Genomic DNA, 23,339 nt, shown 5'->3' with positions numbered 1-23,339 from the left:
CACCTTTCACTCGGGCAGGCGCCTTCGCTAGTGCCTCCCTCTATCCTTCTGCCGCTTTCTTGGCTCCACAGAGTTCGCCCTGTCTTACTGCTCGGCCTGCCTCCTGGTGGCAAACTAGAAGTTTTTGTGCGAACACAAATGCTAAAAGACTTGAGTTCATCGCATTGCCAGTCGGGGGAACCGCATTGCAATTAACACTACTGTACGCAGTTACGGCACCTCGATGAGAACGGGAAAAGTATGCCGCAAGCACGTTCTCAGAAAGAGTGCTCGTAGAATGCTTTTTCCCGAATTTCTTCCATCGGACCGGGGAGTGTCGCAAAAAGAGATTTTGTCGCGAGTCTTTTTTGACAAAATGTGAACGTTCCTCTTAACCGGTTGCGACAAAAATAAAATTGGACTTCGCTGTTGGAAGTAAGAAATATTTGAAGACATCCGCGCTCTGCAGCAACGCTGAAAGATCTTCGTTTAATCCCGCAATTTACTGCCTCCAATTATAATCGCTAATTATTATTCTCGAAGGTTGTTTTTGTTTCTTCGATCTCTTCTTCATCCCCTCTGTAAAAGTCACATTCATTTTATTGCTCCACTCGGCAATTTTACTTTCCCGCAATTACTTCCTGGTCATCCGTTTCGTCGTGACATCCTTCAAGATGACGTCACCATTGCCCGAGGACGATGTCTGCGCTTCCCACGTGCCTTCGCTACTATGGCCACCTTTTATCGCGACTTCTTTTAACCGCAGTTAATTTTCGGGTACATTTTATGGCCCGGCTTAGAACCGGTTCAAATTCGATTTCGCTGTTTAATAAACGCTATTCTAATTACGACCGTGTCACTGACGCTAATTTTGTCCGTAACCGCGTCGGTTTGCTAGATGAAAGGCTTCGCTCTTGGAACAAAATCATGCAATTCTCGCCCGAAACTGACTAACTCAGCCACGTTGTGAACAGCCCCTCTGCAAAATGAGATCGGCGGGGTTGTGTGAGCAGCCCATGTTTTTAAACCAAATATAAATGGTCGTTGGTATAATCCCGGAAACGTTTCAGTGATGTCGTACGAAGCGGATGCTGCTTTTCAGCCAACCTGAATCCGCGATGAATCGACCGCAGTTGAACGCGACAATTCATTTTGGAGCCAAAACATTATTCCAGCTGTGTGTGTGTGTGACTTTTCAGTGCAGGTTGTTTCGTGACGAAGAAAAATACTGTGGCACATCTGGAAGGTCAGCCAATGTTTTTCAATCCAAAAGATTGCGCAGTGTTTATTTTGTTGGTTTCAACAAACTGCAATTCATCTGCAGGACTGATAACAAAAGTAAGAAATCTGACGTCATCAACGTAGTCTGTGCAACAGAAGTGCAGAAAATGGAAGCTCCATCCTGGGGGAACCCAGGCACCGACACTTTTACTTATTTTATTTTATTTTTTGAAACCCTAAGCACGAGAGGTACTACACTGGTCGCAAAACTTAAGGACCAGTCAGGTTTTCATCTGCAGATTCTCATAGGAGTGGCCTGGATATGGGAAAACCATACCAAAGGAACCTCGTGAGGTACAGAAATGATGAAGAAAACAACACCGACACAACAACGGAAACAAAACGGTACAGAGAGACTTGACTCAAAAATAGCACTGGCTGCCACGATACAGATGCATCACTGCCAAAGATGGAACAAAGGGAAGAGGTGGTCCTCAGTAGGAGATATGGACACCCCTAATGTCGATGTAGGCTTGCTTTGACCACCTGTCCATACAACAATGTTGTTCATAAGTTCTTGCGGTCACGTTGTCCATTCCTCTGTCAACGCCATCTTCAGCTGGTGAACATTTTCTGGTCGGTGTGGACATGCCGATAGGCTTCTCCCCACAGCGTTCCATATGTGTGCGATAGGATTTAGATCGCCAGAACGGACAGGCCAACCCATACGAACAATGTCCTCACTTTCCAAAAGCATATCAACAGCTGTAGTGCGATGGGGTGTGGAGTTATCATCCATAAACACGAACTCGGGGCCAATGGCGCCTCGGAACAGACGCACATGGGGAAGGATTACCTCAGTACAGTAGCGTGCACCGGTTACAGTACCGCCTTCCAGTCTCTGGAGTTGAGTACGTCCATCCAAGATAATGCCTTCCCAGAGGAGAACACCTCGACCCCCATATCGATCCCTTTCAGCGATGTCTGCGGAGTAATACCCTGTGCCAACCTCTGGACGTCAGCTAATATAACTAATTAGCTGATATAGCGCAATATAACTTTCAAAGTCTACATAAGATGTCCATTGAAGAAGCCATAGATGAGATTTCGAGGTTACTCTTGCAGATCGCCCGTCTAGGAGCAGCAAAAGTATTAAAGATCTCCGACAGAGCGAACTCTTGGTTCACTCCACAAGTAAAAGTTATGTTTAAAAAGAAGCAAAAGCTCTACCGAAAGTGGAAAAGAACTGGGCACCCGACTGATCGGACTATGTACAAACGCGAAAGGGCACAGTTCATTCGACTGAAAAGACAAGCGTACTTTGAGGTTATGAAGGAAAAATTAAAAAAGGGAAAGAGAATAGTTAGCGAGAAAAACAACAAAAAAGAAATGACGGACCAGCTGTTTAGAGAGTGGACAGAAGTCACATTCGGAAAACCTTTGAATGAGAAGCAGAAAAATTGTGAGGAAAACATCCGCGAGATGCACAAAATGATTGAAAAACTGACGGATCCCACTGGCACTAACCGAACTAGAGATAGAAACATTACTATTAAAATTAATATCAGCAGGGAAAACTTAAAGGAAGCTATGAACTCGCTCCCCAATAAAGCAACGATCGGGCCGGACCAGTTCCCGCTATTCTGATAAAGATATGTAGCGCTTACATAATCGAACCGCTCCACCACCTCTTCCAGCGAATACTAAGTGAGGGGGTTATCCCGGAAAAATGGAAGAGATATTACGTAAAACCAGTTCCAAAAATAAGCAATCCTAAAACCAGTAAAGATTTCAGGCCCATCGCAATCGGATGCAAAATTCTGCAAAAAATATTTGAAAAAGCAATCCTGAGCACCATCAATCAGCACTGCTTTGGGGACAGTCCACAATACTTACATTCTGTGCTTCCTCGAAGGTCGACTATTACTAATTTAATGGAGACTCTACTCCGAATACAGCTAGCTTTAAACAATAAACAACAGTTGGACATGGTTTTCCTGGATGCAGCAGCAGCCTTCGACAACGTCTCAATCCCAGCTATAACAGTAATCCTCAAGGAGTATTTCCTCATTTCAGGAAGCACTTTAAGCATTCTCACTAACACCCGTCAAGAAAGACAAATTGTCGCAATAAACGGAAAACAGACAGCATCTTACTGTATCTCCAGGGGAGTACCTCAAGGGGGCGTATTGTCCACCACCTTCTTCGCAATAGCACTAGCCCCATTTTTAGCTCAAAACTGTGAGCAATTTATTACATATGCTGACGATTTGAAATTTTTTGTAATCTCCAAAGAACAAGAAACTGCACCCAACCTATCAGAGGAAGCAAACAAGGCAATCAGGAAACTAGAAGAATATCTGAACTACATTGGCCTGAAACTTAATGAAAAGAAAACTGCCCAAATGTCCTTCACCAACAAAAAGAATAAAAATGAAATTACGATTTTTGTGAACAATACCAGAATCCAAAATTCCCCCGCACATGTTGACCTTGGCCTTAAGTGGGATGAAGGATTAAACTTCATACCTCACTTCGAACACATTAGGAAAAAGACATACGCATCACTCTGCAGCACTAGACAAGAACTCACCGGTCTCCGAAGCCCTCATCTTATAATTCAATACATCCTTAAATGCGTTACACCGATTCCGTTGTACGCATCGACTATCTGGTCATCGGCCTCCGAGAACAACATGAAGGCCTTCTTAGGAGTAGAATACTGGCTCCTGAGATGGCTAAACAAGATCGCCGGGAAACCGTTTACCATCTCAAGAGCGGTCTTGTCTGCCAATCTGGACATCACACCCTGGAAGTATATCATCATAACCAGAAACATCTTAACTCTGGCAAAGCTACTAACGGAGAGAGAGAGAGAGAGAAAACAAAAAAGAAAATAGATGTGCCGAAAGTGGGAAACGTGATCACTCGTCCCCGGATGATACGACCGAGAATAAAGAGGGAAGAACCAATTCTCAAGTGCCAGCTGACTCAATTGGACTCTCTGGGGAGATTTTTCCCAGCAAATACTGTGAATTATTTTAATAATTTAAATATAGATGCAGAGAAACTATGTACACACAAAATGTATAGGACAGAAATCTTTGGTAATGTGTACCGGCTGATGTGTACAAATATAAATATAATAAGAAGACTAATTTAATAATTTATATAATAATATTTCGCATTTAACAACCATTCGCAATTAATTAAACCAACTTAACAATTAATTCATTCACCACATACTGTGTTTTTTCATCTCCAAATTTTGTAAATAAGTTCATGTAAACATGCTTGTAAATACTATAATGTAACCACACCCTCTAGCCACGTGCTGTCTATGGGTGTCTCGAAAGAGAAATAAACAGATAATAATAATAATAATAATAATAATAATCTCGCAGAGATTAGCTGACGTCCAGAATCGCTGTTGAGACTGAATCTACTTTCATCAGCAAAGAGTACCTTAAATAAAGATTTTGTAGTTGTAACCTTCAGAAATAGTGTTGGTCCTTAAGTTTTGCACACCAGTGTAGAACCTGTAATACTTAATACCCTGCATCGGTTGAAAGTTGAGAAGATGATAACAAATACTTTTTGACATTACACTTGAATTTCTGTACACTGTAATGTTCAGGAAAATACAACTTTCAGGTAATTTTCATAAGGAAGAAGAAAATTTAATTGTGTAAGTTGAAGCTGGAGATCCTGAATAGTTGCGGAACATGTTCAAACCGATTTGGAAGAGAGAGAGGGAATTACAGACGCCAATTGAGAAGAACAGTGCCCATGGAAGTATCTGTAGAAGAGGCATGCAGCAGGAAAAGTAGGTCTACGAGAGCGAGTGGAGAGCCTCTGTTAAAGATGAATCATTAATTAACCTAACTGCCCTCTTCTGAATGGAATCAAGAAGACAAAGAGAGGTTTTGGGGGCATCACCCCAGATGTGGGAACAACATTCCATGGCAGGGCGGGTTTGCGATTTATACAGAGTGAGAGTACAGCTGTTTGGAAGAAAAGTAACGCCGAGAACGAAAGAGAAAACCAAATATGCAGAGGAAGCAATATTTGTGTTTAGATGCAGATGAAGCAATATTTGTAATGTGCTTGTGCCAAGAGAGATTAGAAGTCAGGGTAATCCCGAAAAGAGATATATCATTTTGCCTAGAAAGAGGAGTGTTACCAAAGATAAGCATAGGAGCAGAAGAATCCTTTTTGCGAGATATAAGACAAGACTGAGTTTTAGAAGGGTTGAAATCAACTAAGTTGTCTTTGCCCCACTGGAGAATTACCTGAAGATCGGCATTTAAGGAATTGGTAGCAGATTTTCGAGAAGTTGAAGCTGATTGAGCAGGACAAGGTTTCTCAAAATGGAAAGTGCTATTATCAGCAAAACTATGGATAGGATTTCGAGTCAATGGAAGAAGGTCATTAATATACAAGAGGAAAAGAGTGGGGAAAGAACTGAACCTTTGAGGACACCGGCATTAGTGGAGAAGTTAGAAGACAGAGAGCCATCTACCATCACCCTCAGTGAGCGGCAGAGAGAAAACTGGATGCCAATTACCAAAAAACAGTTTTTACTTTATTTTATTAACAACAAAATACACAACAGGTAACCATTAACAGTGTATCAGAGAGCAGAACAATAAACACAATAGATAACAAAAATATGAAATTCATCAGGAAGATAAACATTGATATAGATTCAAAGATTAAAATCATATGTACAAAAGAGGACTGCATTAAGTTAAGTTACCAGTAAAATAAATAATAAATTAATTAGTTAGAGAAGAGAAAAATAATTTTAAAAATAATAATAATATGCAATAATTAGAGAGCTAGTTATTTTGCGTTTGAAGAGAAGAGGCAAACTTGTGGATGGAGTTCATTAGTGATTGGGAGTTGTCAAAGAAGTCAATGAGAGAGTCATTTGCTGATTCTGTTCGGTGGACTGAACTTCATAAAGTCCGTGATCGCAGAGTCAAGCCGAAACGATGTAAGGTTCCTAACTTGTCTACAAGGAGCATTGAAATTTGTTTTACTAAGGATATCAGATGCTTCGTAAGTTCCAGTGAGTACTTTGGCTAGAAGGTGATGTCATCAATAACTCTTCTGTTGCAGACAGGCCTCAGATGAAATAATCGCATAGCGATTGATAGTACACTGAGTGGTAAAATAGAGGATTAGGGAACGTAAGGTAATGGACAAAAGTTTTTTGGACTGCTTCAATTTTGTTAATTAAAGTTTTCGTGTGAGGATTCCAGATGGGTGAGCTGAATTCGAGGATTGGAAGAACTATAGTTTTATAAAAGATGACAGCATATCTGTAGTTTTTGAACTTGTAGGTGTTCCGTTTGATAAATCTCACTGTTTTCAATGCTTTGCTGGTGATTTTAAGAACACGGGCATCAAATTTAGCACTGCTGGAGAAGAGAATCCCCAAGTCGGTCCCACCTTTCGATGATCACAGAGTTAATAGTGTAAGTTAATATAGTTGGCAAACCATAAGATGGAAGCTTGTTTAGAAGACCTTTATGCCAAACACGATCGAAAGCCTTTGAGGTGTCAAGAGCAACTACTTGTGTTTCACCAAACCTTTCCATTGAATTAGTCCATAAATGGGTAACATAAGCCAAAACATCACCAGTGGATCGACACTGACGATCGTTGATCAGATGGAAGGTTTCTAGGTAGTTTAAGAGTTGGCGGTTAATTGATTTCTCCATTACTTTAGAAAGAGTAAAAGAGATTTGGATACAAGCTAATTGCGATATGCAAGATTCTTATCTTTTGAATAGCCTTAGCGCGTTTATTTGAAAAGCAAGGTTTAGATAAAGGACGAGATTTTAAGGTGAAGTGTGGAATAAAGGGTTCCATCCCAACAAGAATAATTTCATTGACACTTTTTGAGGGAGCGTAGACATCAGAAGAATTGAAGAAGTAATCCGACCAACGAAAAGAAGAGAAAAATCTCTCTAAGATCTTCCGATTTTGCAATGCCAAACGACAGGACATTACTTGGAAGGATTGTGTGTGAGAAAAAGATCACGGCTGCGTGGTTAGGATTATCTGTTATTCTGGTAGGTAAAAGAACAATCTGTGCAGGCAGGGATCATTAGTAATTGCAACAGCCTCGGCATCTCGACCAGCTGGGTCGGTGTGACTAGAAAACGGAAGCCAGCTGGAGTTGTGAACATTAAAATCACCGAGGAAAATTACCTCACTGTTGGGAAAGTTGGACTGGAGAAAGTTAAAGATTAGTGGAGTTGGAAGAACGATAGAGACAACAGAAGATTTTGACAGAATGCGGTCGAGCAGCGATTTTAAAGCAAGGAAGATCGGAAAGAGGACATATAAAATTGCTAACTGTCTGTAGGGAATATCAGCTTTGAACATGCGCAGAACCACCACACTCCGTATGTGTTGGTAGCTCAGTGGTATCGTCACCGTCCTCCCCACACCGGGCGAAAAAGGCCCCAGTTCAAATCACTTCGATGTCGCGAGGGACTTTTATGGGCATTTTTCACTCTTTGGCTGATTTAATCGGTCTCAGGCGTAGACAGTAAGGTTTTTTACCCGGAACCTGGGGTTCTTCGTCAGCAAAGTAGACAATCGCCAGAGAAGAGACGCAATTTACATTCTATTTTTTTTTTTTTTTTTTTTTTCTACATTTTTATTAAGAAGCGACCTCTAGTCAGTAACTGGCAAATCAGCTATATACAAAGCGTACTAGGAAAGTTTTGCAATATGACGCAACAATGAATCACGAGAAGCTGCTTGTTGGTGCATGTTGAGACATGTTCATACGTGTATAGTAGCCGCAGCGCCAAGTCGACGGACTCAGTTATTCATTAGTAGTGAGAGTGTAAAGTGCTTGCGATGGCATCGTGGTCACGAAATGAGATAAGGACAGTTTTGCGGTATAATTTCGTGCGTGGTTTAACCATAGACCAGTGCTTAGAAGAAATGACTCTTGCACTAGATGATGATTGTCCACATCGTACAACGATATTCAGGTGGTATAGAGAATTCCAAAGGGGAAATTTCACTCTGGAGGATTCTGAGAGGCCGGGAAGGCCACGAACGTCAGTTACAGAGGAAAATGCTTGACGAAAACAGGCGAGTGACCTACCAACAGATAGAGGATACTTTGGGCCTAAATGCACCAGCAATTCGTTTGAAGAAACTTTGTTCTCTCTGGGTGCCGCATCAACTGACTGAAGGGCAGATGACACGACGTGTGACTTGGTGCCGGGAGATGTTAAAAAAGTTTGATAAGGGACAATCTCGGTATGTGAACAACATCGTGACAGGTGACGAGACTTGGCTGTACTATTACGATCTGCCGACCAAGGCTCAAAACAAAGTTTGGGTCGTTGATGATGACGACACACCCGTAATTGTCAGAAAATCCCGATCTGTAAAGAAGAAAATGCTGTATTTTTCAAATCGAGTGGAATTGTGGAACGTGTCGTTTTGGACACGCAGAAGACAGTCACAGCTAAGTGGTATACTGAACAATGCCTGCCTAAAGTCATTGGATCTATGAAGAACCTGCGGCCAAAGTCAAGAATGGACACCTGGTATCTCCATCACGATAATGCTAAAGCTCACCGCGCCAAAGCCTGCACCGAATATTTGACCACGACAGGACTGAAACTTCTCGAGCACCCTCCCTACAGTCCAGACCTTGCTCCCTGCGACTTTGCACTGTTCCCGCATGTGAAAATGAAGCTAAAAGGGAGGCAGTTTTCCAGTGATGAGGACCTTCTACGGGCTTGGGACAACGAGTGTGCTTTACTCCCTAGTGAAACTTGGCAGAACTGGTTTAAAGATTGGTTTCGGAGGATGGAGAGGTGTATTGAATGTAGAGGAAATTACTTTGAAAAAATTAAATAAACAAAGCTGTATTGCAAAACTTTCCTAGTACCCTTTGTACATCCATCCATACATATTAGAAGTTATGGCACAAAGAACCACCCACAAAACAAGCACAATGAGTCATATGACACGAATAAGATCAAAGGTTACGCACACAATACGCATGGATGGATGAAATAACAAACCGCGTCACCCTAATAATTTTTTTTTTTTTTTTTTTTTTTAACAGCACACTCCGCGCCTCTATTTTTTCTGACAGAAACTCGATTATCGCTGAATCGACAAATAATTGGTAAAAATTTAGTCGACGTTTCGACTAAATTTACAATTACTTGATATCGATGGTTCGACTGTTCATCTGATCCTGCTCAGTACCTAACAAACTGAATGGATATTTTGCATCGACATTCACACATGAGCAGTTATTCAATGAGGGGAGTGCCAGAGGTGAACTAAACTCTGGCAGTAAGCTAGAGAATCTTGTAATAACTGAGAGGAAAGTGGAGGAGAAATTGTTGAAGATAAACACAAGAAAGGCACCTGGGGTGGATGGGATCTATCCAGTTATATTAAAGGAGGCAGCACAGGAGGTAAGCAAACCCTTAGCCATAATTATGAGAGAATCCTTGGACACAGGGGAGGTCCCCACAGACTGGAGTTGTGCAAATGTATCCCCAATTCACAAAGGAGGATCAAAGGCTGACACAAGTAATTATAGACCTGTGAGTTTAACTTCTCTTCCAGGAAAATTAATGGAGGCACTGGTTAAAGATGCATTGCAGGATCATCTAGACAAGACTGCAGCAATAATTCAGACACAGCATGGGTTTGTTAAGGGAAAGTCTTGTCTGACAAAATTGATAGGATATTATAATGTGGTTACAAAGGAACTGGATGCAAAAGATAATTTTGATATCATATATTTGGATTTCAGGAAAGCTTTTGACACTGTTGCACATGGAAGACTACTGTACAAATTGGAGAGATATGACATTAAGGGTAAGTTGCTACAATGGATAAAGGGATGGTTGAATGGGGGACGACAGAGAGTGGTAATCAATGGGTGCTGCTCGTCGTCGACTAATGTTATTAGTGGAGTCCCGCTGGATTCGGTGTTGGGTCTACTGTTGTTTTGTATATTTATCAATGATATTGATGAAGGTATATCAGGCTTAATGTCGAAGTTTGCAGATGATACAAAGGTTGGCTAATGACAGTAATGGCAGTTTGCTACTGCAACAGGATCTGGATAATTTGGGCAGATGGGCTAAGAAGTGGCAACTGAAGTTTAACCTTGACAAATGCGAAGTACTGCATATGGGTAGAAGTAAGGTGGGTACAAGATTGGTGAGGGGAATGAAGGGATTCTCTTACCAAGAGAGGCTTAAGTTCTGCAAATTGCAGTGGCTGGAGACTAGGCACCTGCGCGGTGATCTGATTGAAGTGTATAAGGCCTTGAATGGGTTGAGCACGCTGAATTCTGATGGGATCCTTCCACTTGTTCAAATTACGAACCTAAGGGGGCATAAATTCAAATTAAGAAAAGACCGATGTAGAACAGATGTGCAGAATAGTTGTCCCTTTAACCAGCGGGTGGTTAATTGCTGGAACAAACTTCCATCTGTCGTTGTGGAAGTTGATAGGTTGAATTAATTTAAGGAGGAACTGGACAGGCATTTGGAGGGAATGATTTTTTTTTTTTTTTTTGGCTGGTGATGCATAAGCTCATACACTTGCTTTCTTGCATCATATGCCACTATTAGTACTACTACTAGGAGTCCAAAGGGTGGAAACACTTCCACTAGATGGCAGGGTGTTGCTGTGAAGTCTCGTTTCGGGCCTTTCGCGGATGCGTGCAATTTTGAACTGTTCGTTGGTGATTCTGCTTAAAGAAGTCGAGTCGTGGACACATTTCTGATCCTTGGGGGATGACGTCAACGGAGTAATCAGTCCCCCGTGTGAACAGGGGATAAAAAATGCCGACGAGAGCTCTATGGCAACGCTTCAGAAGTCTTAGAGCTTAATAACCCGATATCCCACAGATTATGGCCCGGCCCTGCTGTACATGTGTCTAAATATCGAATGCGAGATTTTCCTTTAAAATTCAACTTCGTGCGGGTTTCTTAACCTTTGGAAAACGGAACGCAGGCTTCAGCTCTCGACTTAGAGGGGTGCTCGCAAATTGTTCTGAGACAAATGTTTCGCAGCGCACAGTCGAAGGAAGAAGAAGGGGATGAGCCCAACTAGGGTCATCGATACCCTCTTCGTCCCTTTCATTCAGTTACAGTTCTCGGAAGCAGTCACAGAGGTTGTGTGAGTGAGTGAGTGGGGTGGTGTCGCCCTTGCTAACTGTTTTCTTGTTTTCTTCCAGACACTGCGAGGATCTGATCGTTACTCCGTTTGCCCAAATCCTGGCCAGCCTGAAGAATGTCCGCAATAATTACATCTGCCTCACCAACGTTGCCCCGAACAAGTACGTAGGCTCGAGCGATTCGGTGTCGCATCTCAGTTTGCTTCGTCACAAAATAAAACCGCTTTTCGTTTGGGGGACACTTTTAAGTAATTGCCGCGGGTTCATCCTTCGGTCACGACGCCCTGTTTTTGGCGTCTTAAGAGAGCGGATCTCGTAAGAACAGTACGCATGCTCTCATTTGCTGCACGAGAGCGTGCGCAGTTATTTCTCCCATTGGATCGAGTTTCCGCTTGAAAGCCTTCCTTTGTGCTCCGCATTAAACGCCCTGATGAGGTTTCCACTTACATTTTAATGAGCTGGCCACAAAGAGAGATTTTCCTTCGCTCAAAAAAGGGCCAATTTATTCGCGTTCAATTGCAGTTAATGACGAGCTACTTTAGCAGAGGGTGGTTGGGGAGGGGACTTTGAGGGGAGTCTGTCCAACACACAAAAAGTAGATGCTTCTGGAAAAGAATAACCGGTGCTTTAGATGTCACGTGATTCGTTGTTAATTCGAAGGAGAATGGATCTCTCCATCTCAATCACGCTTGCAGTTACTTCAACAGAATGATTAATGTGTAAATACTGTATATATTAAACATAAAATGTGTATAAAATGTATTTCGGGACGAGACTACGAGTTCAGTATATGTAACCCACTGCACGTAGTATCTCGTACCCTGATATGTACTTAGCACCCTCCTGGCACTTTGCCGTCCCGGGGTGGTTTCCTTATGGAAATAAACAGATAATAATAATAATAATAATAATAACTCTTTTATCCAGGCGCCCCATAAGGATCGCCTTTGGGACCATTTTTCCTCTATATTAATGATCTAACGACGCCAGTTTGAGGGATTCAAATATAGAAAATGGTCGCAAAATCTGTTCTCCCCTCCCTCCCCCTAAAATTTTAATGACTCCATTTGCGGCGGTTTTCGTAAGTGTCGTAAGGATTTGTGCGGTTGCTTTTGGCAGTCAGCTTTTCGACTGATTCTGTTCCGTAAAATGACAGTTCTGCTCGAGACGACGTACCTGGGGTTACGACCCGAAAGCAGTGACGACGCAAACTGAAATGAACCCGCTTTCGTTCCGACTGATTTTTTCTTCTTTTATCTCGTTCCAAGTGTGATTTTTCGTACTTTTTGTTCTTAATTATTCATCGTTTAATTATTTTCTTTCCAGGAGTTCCAGAAGACCCTCCAACACCCCCACCTTCGCCACCACGCCATCCAAGTCTTATTCAGGTAATTCCGTCATCCCCGTACCTTTGCCGAATTCGTGACACGAAAACGCGACTTTGTAAGTGGGGGGGTTCTTCTCGAGCCGTTGCAAAGTGACGCAAATGCAGGCTTCAAGCTCGTCGGGTTGCTTCCCCCCCCACCATCGGCGTAATCAGTTTACGGAATTAATTTGTTTTTTCCGGAGTTGTTTCTCTGCCGCAACCAGTTTGCCTTCGGTGTCCCTCGCTCCAGAGGGGGGAAGGGGGGCTTACCTTATCCTGTGGAAACACGCGACTCGACTTTGTCCTCACGCATTCCGGATTGACAACTTCATCATTTCGCTCTGCTCGCGCTGAAGCAACCCACTCCCCTTTCGTCGATGTGTCCGTGACCCCCGTTCCTTGTCGAAATGGAAACGTCTTTTCCTCTCGCTTGCTATTCTACGGATGTCGCCAAACTCGTGCGTCATTCCAAACATCTTCGCAGCCGTGCGATCACGTGACTCCATCTCGATCTGCTAACCAAAAATAAAAATAAAGAAGAGCCGTCTACTCCATTTTCATTCGCCATCTCTAAATTGCACCTCTTCTTTATCCCCCTTTTATTATTTTTCTTTAAAGAGCATCTCGAGTTCGAATTTAATTGACTACGCGTGCGTATATTATCGCTTAATCACCCCGGTTCATCCCGAGCAGATTAATCTGACATTCTGCGGATCAACAGGAAGCGGTTCAAAAATTTATCTTTCGTAAAAGAGAAGATCGTAAGAATGTGGGTCCAGAACATCACGTGCCGAAGATTCCAGAAATGTTTTGCGAGCCGAGTTAATGAACAAGAATTTCCAAGACCACAAGGCTGCGCAAGATTATTAAAAGAATCGCGGCAGACATCGAGGGCACTGCAAATAAAGAGTTCTTCTAATAATCGAAATGTGTCATCAACCCTCGACTGATGATCTTGGGACGAAGGCCCTTCCTCGGTTTTTTATAATGAATCCGTCACTTGAAGCCGTATCGAAGCGATTTCACCATTTTAGTTATACATTGTCGTTGAGGAATCTGTCCAACTGCCAAGGTTTGCCAGCTGCACGGGAGATCGTGGGATTGGCGCCCTTGCAAAGGAACAACCTGCAAAGGAAACGCGTTTTGGGTTTCCCACGATTTTATACGCTTCACTTACTGTCCATAACAGAAATTATGAAGGTATTTTTCAGTTGTCCAACGAACAAGGACCACTTTCGTTTCAGTGTTTGGATTTTGCACGTACAGAAGACATTGACGAAAAATACGCCTTAATTTTGTCCACTAGTGTAGTTATTTTCGTGGCTGAGAGGCCCATAAATGGAAATATTTGATGCGATCGAACAATCTGCATCAAAAAATAAACGAAATAAACAGTCGCTTATTCAGCATTCCACGCGGTTCTCCCCTCTACCCTTCATTCAACGAATCCAGGGATTCTCCCGCTGTTGGAATTTGTGCTGTTGCTGTTTTGCACGAACTTAACGTCGAGGTCTCGAGAACGAATCATTGAAGACAGATCTTCGGTGTACAGATATGGTGAGGAACCACAGTCGTCTTGTTTTTGCTAAGAAATTGTCCAACATTCAAGCTCCACGAACCAAGAGGGGGGGATACTCAAACTGAATTAGATCGATGAGATTTCAGCGTAAGAGCACTTTGAGATGTTAATTACGATTGATCCTTAAAGTGTGAGTGAGTTTTCATTCGCTACGCCAATCAATAATTGCTGATCAGGTCTTGGATTGGGTCTTTGCGCCCGAGTGACATAAATAAGTTCGCACGTTAAGGCTCTTTTTGAAAGTAGAAAGCAGTCCGAGAGCACAGAAGGTTCTTGCGCGGCATCCACAGTACTGTCGAAGACCCCTCAGTGACTTCATTTCTGTGGTCTAATTGAAACAGAAAGAGGTCTCGCGAAGCATCGAACTGGCCGGCAGTCTGTAAAAAGAGGAACTTCGGCGGGGCAGATTGCTAGGTGGGTGTCAAGTTTCCTTGGCTGCCTTGTTGTCGAAGTATACAAGTTAGTGTGCACGAGGAAGTGGTCATATTCCAAAGGTAAGCCTCGATTATCTTCGAAATTTACAATTTCAACCGCATCCCCGAACTGTCCCCTTTTCCAGCTGTGCGGCGATCGAAGTTTTGTGAGATGCGTACGAAGAAAAGGCGCAGCTGATCGATACCAATCGTGCTGATTAGTAATCAAAGCGACAGCTGGAAGCGCCTTTCAGAGCTCCATAATTTCTTTGGATCAATTCCGATTTGGACTGCGCAGAGTCTCGTGGAAAGTTGCATCGATGCGAACGATTTTATTCGCCAGATATTTCTGCGCAAACAGCACAGTGGCTTTCGAGGGGTGAGTTCAGTCCCCAGTGAGAAACGAGGAACACCAACAAATGCTCTTGTGTGTAGGGATGTTTAAAGTTTTAAATAATTCCTTTTTATCCGTGTACAGAAAGTAGAATTTGTTCAAAACCCTTTGGAAGGGTCCGCAATAATCGCGCGAAATTCATGGCCTTGGGAACCCGGTGATAGAACGAACGGAGCAACAGCTCGAAAAGACCCACATAAAGGCGAGATCGGCCCTCAAAAAGTTTTGTCCGGGCGCGAGAGCATTTTGATAATTATCCCAAAAGATGGAACTCTCTTTTTTTTTTTTTTTTTTTTAAGACCGCGCATGCGATTACACGCATAGTACCCCGCGGACGAATTATTACTTCGGTTTGTAATGCGGGGGGGGGGGACGATAATGCTGTTACTCTCACGGACTTCTCATTTTCCAGAGGACGGATTCTCCAAACTGGCGGCCGAAACCCTGGAGGAGTTGGACTGGTGTCTCGACCAGCTGGAGAACATCCACACCCACAGATCCGTGGGGGACATGGCTTCGAGCAAGGTGAGTGCGTTTCTTTCCGCCATTTCGTATCCGCGGATGCCGAGCGTGCACTAGAAGTACGTCTGGTAGACCCACACCCGATTCTTGAACGGCGCAAGTGGCGCGAATTCGGGAGATGCCTTGGCCAGGGCTCGCCACCTACGCTATTCTACGAAACACTTCGAAAGGATTCTTTGAAGGAGAGCCGTTCCCCTCCACCCCCCGGTTACCGCGAAGGCGGTAAATTACCATTTCCAAGATACTGACGTCGTCCCGAACACGTGACTCGTGTGTCTTTGCCGTGGTTTGGCAACTGTACCAACCGGGCCTTCGTGGGGGTGTTCTGGGAATAAATGGCGTCGAAAGGAATTTGAACTTCTGAGACGTACTTCTAGGAAGCCGCCATTTCCGTGAACATGCTCCATTTCAGTAACCGGAACTGGACTGGAACCATTTCCAGTTACTGAATTTAAATGCGAGTGACGTCTATTTTTGGCTGTTCGTTCAATTCACTTTCACTCTTTCCATTGCAGTTCAAAAGGATGCTCAACAAGGAGTTGAGCCACTTTGCGGAATCGAAGTCAGGATGTCAGATATCGGAGTACATCTGCAGTACCTTCCTCGGTGAGTGGGGTTCTCTAATGTTTAACGGAATTTGTTGGAAGAAACACACACTTTGGAAGCGAACTCGTTCACTGTTATCATTATTTTTTTACTTTTCTCGCAGACAAACAGCAGGAACTGGACTTGCCATCTCTGTGGGCAGATGAGAGTCAGACGCAGGCCAATCGCACAAAGCAGAAGGCGGGTCAGGCAATGTCCCAGATCACGGGGGTGAAGAAGCCCCTGTGCCACACCAACAGCCTCACCAAGCTCCCCAAGTTCGGGGTAGAAACCCCTCACGAAGAAGAACTATCGGACGTAAGTAGTTTTATCTTTAACACTCTTTCTTTGTCAAAACGCCCATTAATAACAGCGACCGCCACCAGGTGGTATTCTATCCTCCGGACTCTTTCGCTCAGAACGAAGATAAACTCCAATTTGCGTACACAATAAACGTTGTTGTTTTTTTTTTTTTTATACTTTGTATTTATTGAATGGAATGTCCCTTTCCACGCTCTTTAGATAGAACGAGGGCTGTTTGAAAAGTAAAGGAGACAAAGTGTTTCCGCGAAAAGATATTTAATAAACGATGAAATCAAACGTAGTAAATGCGCATCAGCGTATAATTTTCTGCTGTAGTTGCCCATCGTTGGGGTTGTTTGTCTCGCCGTGACTGACCAATGAGTGGAAAAGACTCTTCCTATTGAGGCAGTCTTCCACTACGGTCGTGAAATGCAAAAGAACGCTATGATCGGCGCGCGCGAGAAATCCTATAAATTTTGGGTGTTGAATGCACCGCGTATCACCCAACAGCGAATGGAAACATCGCGGAAAAATAGGGCACCACGAATTCTGCCTCCGCCGAAGTGAACTCGATAAAATTTTTTTTATCCGCAGTCTGTGCCTCTCCCCTCCAGAGTTTATTTCCGAACCTGTGGTGGCACAGCTGCTCGCGCTGAAACAACAGCTGTCCGCTTACTTGTTCCTGGGATCTGAAATAAGCGGAAACATGCCCATTCGTGTCATCTACCTAGCTGACCTCGGCACCAATGGTTCCGTCCGTTCTCGATATGCTGAACACGACATCTGTCGTAAATATCAACTCGCGTTTTAATACCGGTAATTATCTCGCGTTTCTGCATCTTTCCGCATCTGGTGTACAAACACAAATAATAGAGGAAAGTCGAACAGGAAGTTACGCGGATAAGATAATAAACAAAATGCCAACAGCGTCTTAAAACACGGCTGTTTAATCACAGAAGGAAATCGGGCTCGAAATCATTCGTGATTTAGTCCGTTTCTATCCAATAACTCGCAAAGATGTTTCGGACAATTTTCACCGCGACTGCGCCAGAAACAGTTTTCGGATTTGTTTGTCGGTGCCCCTGATGAAGGGCAAATTGAGATTTTTTGCTCTCTTCCTTTAACTTCTATAAACGTTTACTTTTATTTTATTATTGGTTTAAAAACGACACATTTTGTGGCAACTTTAAAAGAAAGAAAGCGAAGGGTCCTCGCAAAATAAACGCGACGTAAAAATAACTGAACGCGTGAAGAGAGAAATGCTCTTCTTACTGCACGTTGTGTGACGTAATCAGACGCGTTCTCTTATTTCTCCCGCAGCTGCTCGACAATTTGGACAAGTGGGGAATCGACATCTTTCAAGCGACGGAGTTCTCTGGCGGAAGACCCCTCACCACCATCGTCTACACCATCTTCAGGGTGAGTTCTGTTCCCTTTTATGTCTCGCGATCATTATTTCCTGTTTTCAGCAGCAACCCCCGTGCCCTCCCTTCGCGGTTTGCTCGCGCTTGCGGCTCAATCAGGATCCAACCGAGCTGGCACGTGCATAACGATCTAAAGGTCACGTAAGACGCAAAATTGAAGGGCGGAAAACACGCGTGCGACACTGGCGCAATCTATCCACCGAAAACGGTACTTTTACCAGCGAATTGCGATTTTTATTGATGTTTTTCTTTTACTTTTTTCAATTTTTTTTCTTTCCAGTTCAATATGCAAATGAACGTGTAATACTAGCGAGACATGTAATCGCAGAACCAGATTTTATTTTGTGGCTGAAAATCGCGTTTAGACTTGTATAGTACAATGGTTTTTTTTTTGTTTTCTCTCGGATAAGTAATCCAAAACGCAAATATTTAAAACTTTTTTGAATAAAATACATTTTAACGTCCACTTATCGTTTTTAATTTAATTTAATCGCTACCCTTTCGGGACCCCGTTTCGATGTAGACGAGTTCCTTCCAGAGGGACCACTACTAGAGCGAGCTTGGCAATCGGCAAATGGCTGGTTTCCAAGGTTGTCGCGATCGAACTAAAAGGCGCGAGCAATGAGTTAGAGGATTTGCGCGTCGAGAAATGTTTGTGACTCGTGTCCGTTTGCTTGCAGGAACGGGACTTGCTGAAGACCTTCAAGATTCCATCGAAGTCCTTCCTCAACTACTTGCTTACCTTGGAGGAGCACTACCTGAAAGTTCCATACCACAACAGTTCCCACGCGGCTGACGTCACGCAGTCCGTTCACGTCCTACTTCTGTCTCCTGCCCTGGATGTAAGTACTCGGCTTCGTATTCCCTCTCCGTTACGCAACCGCGTCCCCCTCCCCAGACATTAACCATCCAAGAGACGGATTACCGGGGTTCAACAGTGTCACCAATTGTTTTGATTCCACTGAGCAGCGGCAAGTTATTATATTATGAGAATGACGATTAGATTACGCATCCAACAGAGTACTTATCCAACATTTTGATGAATTAAAATTAGCTCGTTCAAAGGATTAAAAGTGTCTTGGAATTGGTTTAGTAGAGAAGAGGACAATTAGATAGATAGATAGATAATCTTTTATTACCCTTCACGGCCATAAAGCCAGGGGCTTACAGTTTCCCAAACTTGGGAAAATTGAACAATTATTTACAAAAAGGTAATTTTACAAAGAAAACATATTATAATACAAAGGAGAGAACTCCTTACGAGAGTTAAATCTGCTTGAGCTGGCTTAACATCGAGATAAGAGCACCAGCTCAATCAGACAGGAACAGGTGCAAGGTATACATCAGTCATTGCTGATTAGTTCTACTCGTCATAATTTTTTTCCGGTAAGTCCGGTCAGCAGCGAATTTGTTCAGGTCTGCGTCAAGTGCCTGGGTTTGCTTGAGCATCTGCTGAGGAAGGAACCTGTCCGAGAGATGGAGTCGTGCTGAATGCGAGTAGAGCTCGGGATTGGCCCTAAGGGCAGCAGGGGGGATCCTCCAGCCACAGGTATCCCAGAATGAAGGTGTTGCCATTATGCCTGTTATCATCTTGACTGTTGCTAGGAGGCGTTGGTCTTCGACTAAGGTGGGAAGCCGTGGAATCCCGAGAGAGTTGGCAGGCTGCGTGGTACGAATCAGAGCTGGAAGGTTGTCCTTCCTGTTGGCCCACTTTAGGAGCCAGAATTCTGTGGCAAAGAGTGGTTTCTTTATTGACGGTGCCGCTGACGCCCAAATTTCAGCAGCATAGAGTAAAGGTGGAAAGATAACTGTTCTTATGTACCTCACGGTTATCTTTTTGTCTGTGATATGAAGGAGATGCTGTTTTGCTATCCACCGGAGTCTTGAAGCACGTGTGAGGAGCATATCCATGTGGGCGTTGAATCGAAGTTTTGGGTCGAATACAACGCCCAGATCACGATGGCTGGACACAATTGGGATGAGGGTGTTGCCGATCGAAGGCTGGAGAGAAGAAGGAGTTTGCTTCAATGAATACACCATGAATTCGGACTTAGCAGGATTGATCTTGAGCCCAAACTGGCAGAGGTAAGATGTGACTGTGGTGAGAGTGTTGTTAATTTCCACTTTTACCAGATCTAGGCCTTGACCGGGAATGATGGGAGTGAGTATCTTGATATCGTCCGCATAGCTCAGTAGACATCGAGAATGTGCAACCAGTGGGAAGATAATGGATGAAAACAGAAGGCCCGAAAGGACCCCTCCTTGTGGGACTCCTGCGGTGACGGATCTAGTAAGGGTGCGATCTCCTGTATGAAGCTTTATAACTCTGTTATTCAGACGAGAGGAGAGAAAGCATAATATGTTCCCTGTGATCTGGAAGTGGCATTCCAGGAGAGTGAGAAGTTGGTTTACTTGGACGGCATCAAATGCAGCCTCAATGTCTAAGTAAGTCACAGCTAGTTCGTGCCTATTCTCCAATGCTGACAAGATAGTATTCGTGGTGGCTAGCAGATTGGTGATCGTTGATCTGTTTGGAAGGGAGTAGTGAATTTGGACTGGATTACTGGGCAAGATCTGCTTAGTGAGGATGGGGAGTAAGGCCTTCTCCAGGAGCTTCAGCAGGCTGGAGGAGTTGGAGATGGGTCGGAAGTGTTTAGGTTTCGATGGCGACTGAACTTTGGCTAAAGGTTTGATGAGATAGTTTTTCCACTGCTGTGGGAAAATTTTGTTCGAGAGTAACTGGTTGAAGATAATTAAAAGTGGCTGAATAATGTACGGACTTAGGCATTTGAGCATGAATTGGGGAACTCCATCATCACCGGTGGTAGACGAGGGAGGTAGAGAATTGATGGCTACGATCAGCTGTTGTTTTGTAATCTGAATGTTGTTCAACACTTCTTGCTGGATGGGCTCTGTTAGTAGAGCTAGATCTGAGTTTGGCATAGGAATACGGTTAAATCTTGTGACGAAATCGAGCCACAATTCAGGATCAAGTTGTAAAGGAAAATGAGGGTTCACTTTCTTGTATGGAATTTTTCCTTTAGCCAGCTCACGGTTAACATATAATTTGATTGCCTCAGATTTCAGGCGATTAAAATGAGCCCGTGCCCTTGAATAAACGATACGATCATTGACATTTTGAGATTGTTTCCATGTGCGATGGAGCTGTTGCTTCTATTACTAAGATGTTCCACTTTTATATCATTAAATACGTATAAATAATGTTTTTGTTACAGGGGATATTCCTCGCATTTTGGGAACAGGCCTTATTAAAAATACCGCACAAAATAGGGGGGAAAGGGGGGGACCAGATCGAAGGACATGACACATCATTCTCTCATTTAGCAAATCTGGGGAATTTGTTTGAAAAGCCGATTGCTCCCAGAAACAAACACTTAATTGAGGGTTTCCACGTTGATTGTCAGTTTGGCTTTAAGAAAGGTTCCTCAGCTTAAAACGCAATCGTACAAAAACATTGCCAAATCTGAATTGGCAATTTTCATAATTTTCAAAGGTGAATTCAATAGAGCGTGTTGGGAAAGCGCTTTTGTTAAGATCGGCTTTTATACAACTTAATACGTAACAGGATGACGTGTGTTAAAACTGAACGTGAGCCTTGTACCAAAGTCGTATCCAGGAGTGTCCTCGGGGCTCTGTCCCTCTTTTCGAACGTCATCGTCGATCAGTGGTTAGTTCAAGATTTAAATGTTTGTTATATTCTAAATAGAATATTTGTAAGACAGAACTGAAGTAATGTCGAATAATTCGCAGTTGCCGGCTACTATTATAAAGTGTCTTCCACATCGTAAGAGTCTTGTGGAAGACTATTATGATGGTTTTCAAAAAGGAAAATTTGGTTATAGAAGAAGACCACATAAATTATTAAAAAATGATAAAAGCGAATTCCATTAGTTTCAAAAACAAAACAGACAATTGAAGACGGATTATCTTTCTTACCATACGCAGAAAACATAACGAGTGGACTGAAGAATTTCAGAGGTTCGGTAATCGCTGGAGCAGGATGGGGGGCCTTAAGAAAAGAACGCTGTTATTACATTAGAAAGCAGTCTTTTTGCCAATCATTTCACAGCTGGTGCCCTCGTGTAAGTGATGTTAAAATTAAAAATAAATGATTAACATTTTACAAATGTTAATATTACTAAGTGTAAGTAGGACCTGTAGAACAGTTGCCACTACAAGTTGTTATACCGTTGGATTTATACTTTGTGGCCAGTGAGCGTAATATATCGATTTGCATTTATAATTAGCGCAGGTAAATAAGTAATATCTCTTCTTTATATTCTTTTGTAGAACGTCTTCACAGACCTGGAAATCTTAGCGGCGCTTTTCGCATCATCTTTGCACGACGTCGATCACCCGGGAGTTACTAATCAGTACTTAATTAACTCGAGTAAGTCAATTTTACGCATCTGGTTTTTTTTCCCTCTTCTTTTATTATTACTCTAGTGGTAGTAATAGTTGTAGATATGATGTAATAAAGCATCACCAAAAAAAAAAAAAAAAAAAACCGTCCATCACATACAGTACTCAATCACATATTCATCACATACATACTGTCCACTTCTTCCTTGAATTTATTCAAACCATCCACTTTCACAACAACAGATGGAAGCTTTTTTTTTTTTTTTTTAACAGTAAACCACCCGATGGCTGAACGATATCTATCCTGCGACCATCTTTCCTCAATTTTAATTTATGCCCCTCTCCTGATCGTAATCAGAACAAGAGGAAGGATTCCACCGGAATATAGTTTTGCACAATCCATTCAAAGCCTCGAACACTTCACTCAGATCACCCAGCACGTGCATTTTTGCGGAACAGAAACCATTCTCGGTAGGAGCACCCCTTCGTTCCGCTCACGAATCTCGTGGTCCTCTGTACTCCTTCCAGCAGCCAAACATCTTAAAATGACGCGTCCGCAAGTGTATACAGTACTCAAGATGTCGCCTGACCATTGCCTTATACAAAGCGATAATCGTCTCCTTATTCTTGCTGTATATCATTGACAAAACTCCATGACCTGCTGTGACAGCCCCTCCGCATTGTACAGAGAACTTCATATCTGACTTCACAATTACCCCCAGGTCTTTTTTATTGTCCACCTACCTGAGTGTAGTACCTCTGCGGTTACTTCTACCCATATGCTGCATTTGTCAAGGTTAAACTTCAGTTGCCACTTCTTAGCCCATCTGCCCAAATTATCTAGATCCTGTTGCAGTAGCACACTGCCATTACTGTCATTAACAACCCTGCCAACCTTTGTATGATCTGCAAACTTCGACTTTAAGCCTGATATACCTTCATCAATATCATTGATAAATATACAAAACAACAGTG

At 43.0% G+C, this 23,339-nt stretch overlaps 1 protein-coding gene across 7 annotated transcripts in view; it reads left to right on the top strand.

Moving 5' to 3' along the window:
• The window catches only part of dnc (phosphodiesterase dunce), a 546,492-nt gene that overhangs the window by 507,494 nt on the left and 15,659 nt on the right, over positions 1 to 23,339 (top strand). For all 7 annotated transcript variants that reach the window (XM_090374492.1, XM_090374494.1, XM_090374496.1 and 4 more), the window contains 8 exons: positions 11,456 to 11,557; positions 12,722 to 12,783; positions 15,560 to 15,672; positions 16,185 to 16,275; positions 16,379 to 16,572; positions 17,878 to 17,976; positions 18,662 to 18,823; positions 22,293 to 22,392. In XM_090374492.1, coding sequence (XP_090230618.1) covers positions 11,456 to 11,557; positions 12,722 to 12,783; positions 15,560 to 15,672; positions 16,185 to 16,275; positions 16,379 to 16,572; positions 17,878 to 17,976; positions 18,662 to 18,823; positions 22,293 to 22,392 — 923 coding nt within the window. The remainder of the gene's footprint in view (positions 1 to 11,455; positions 11,558 to 12,721; positions 12,784 to 15,559; positions 15,673 to 16,184; positions 16,276 to 16,378; positions 16,573 to 17,877; positions 17,977 to 18,661; positions 18,824 to 22,292; positions 22,393 to 23,339) is intronic.

Source organism: Mastigoproctus giganteus, chromosome 5 (genome assembly GCF_048544385.1).
Source record: "Mastigoproctus giganteus isolate SK-2022 chromosome 5, ASM4854438v1, whole genome shotgun sequence".
NCBI lineage: Eukaryota > Metazoa > Arthropoda > Arachnida > Uropygi > Thelyphonidae > Mastigoproctus > Mastigoproctus giganteus.
This window is presented reverse-complemented; position numbering and strand designations above follow the sequence as displayed.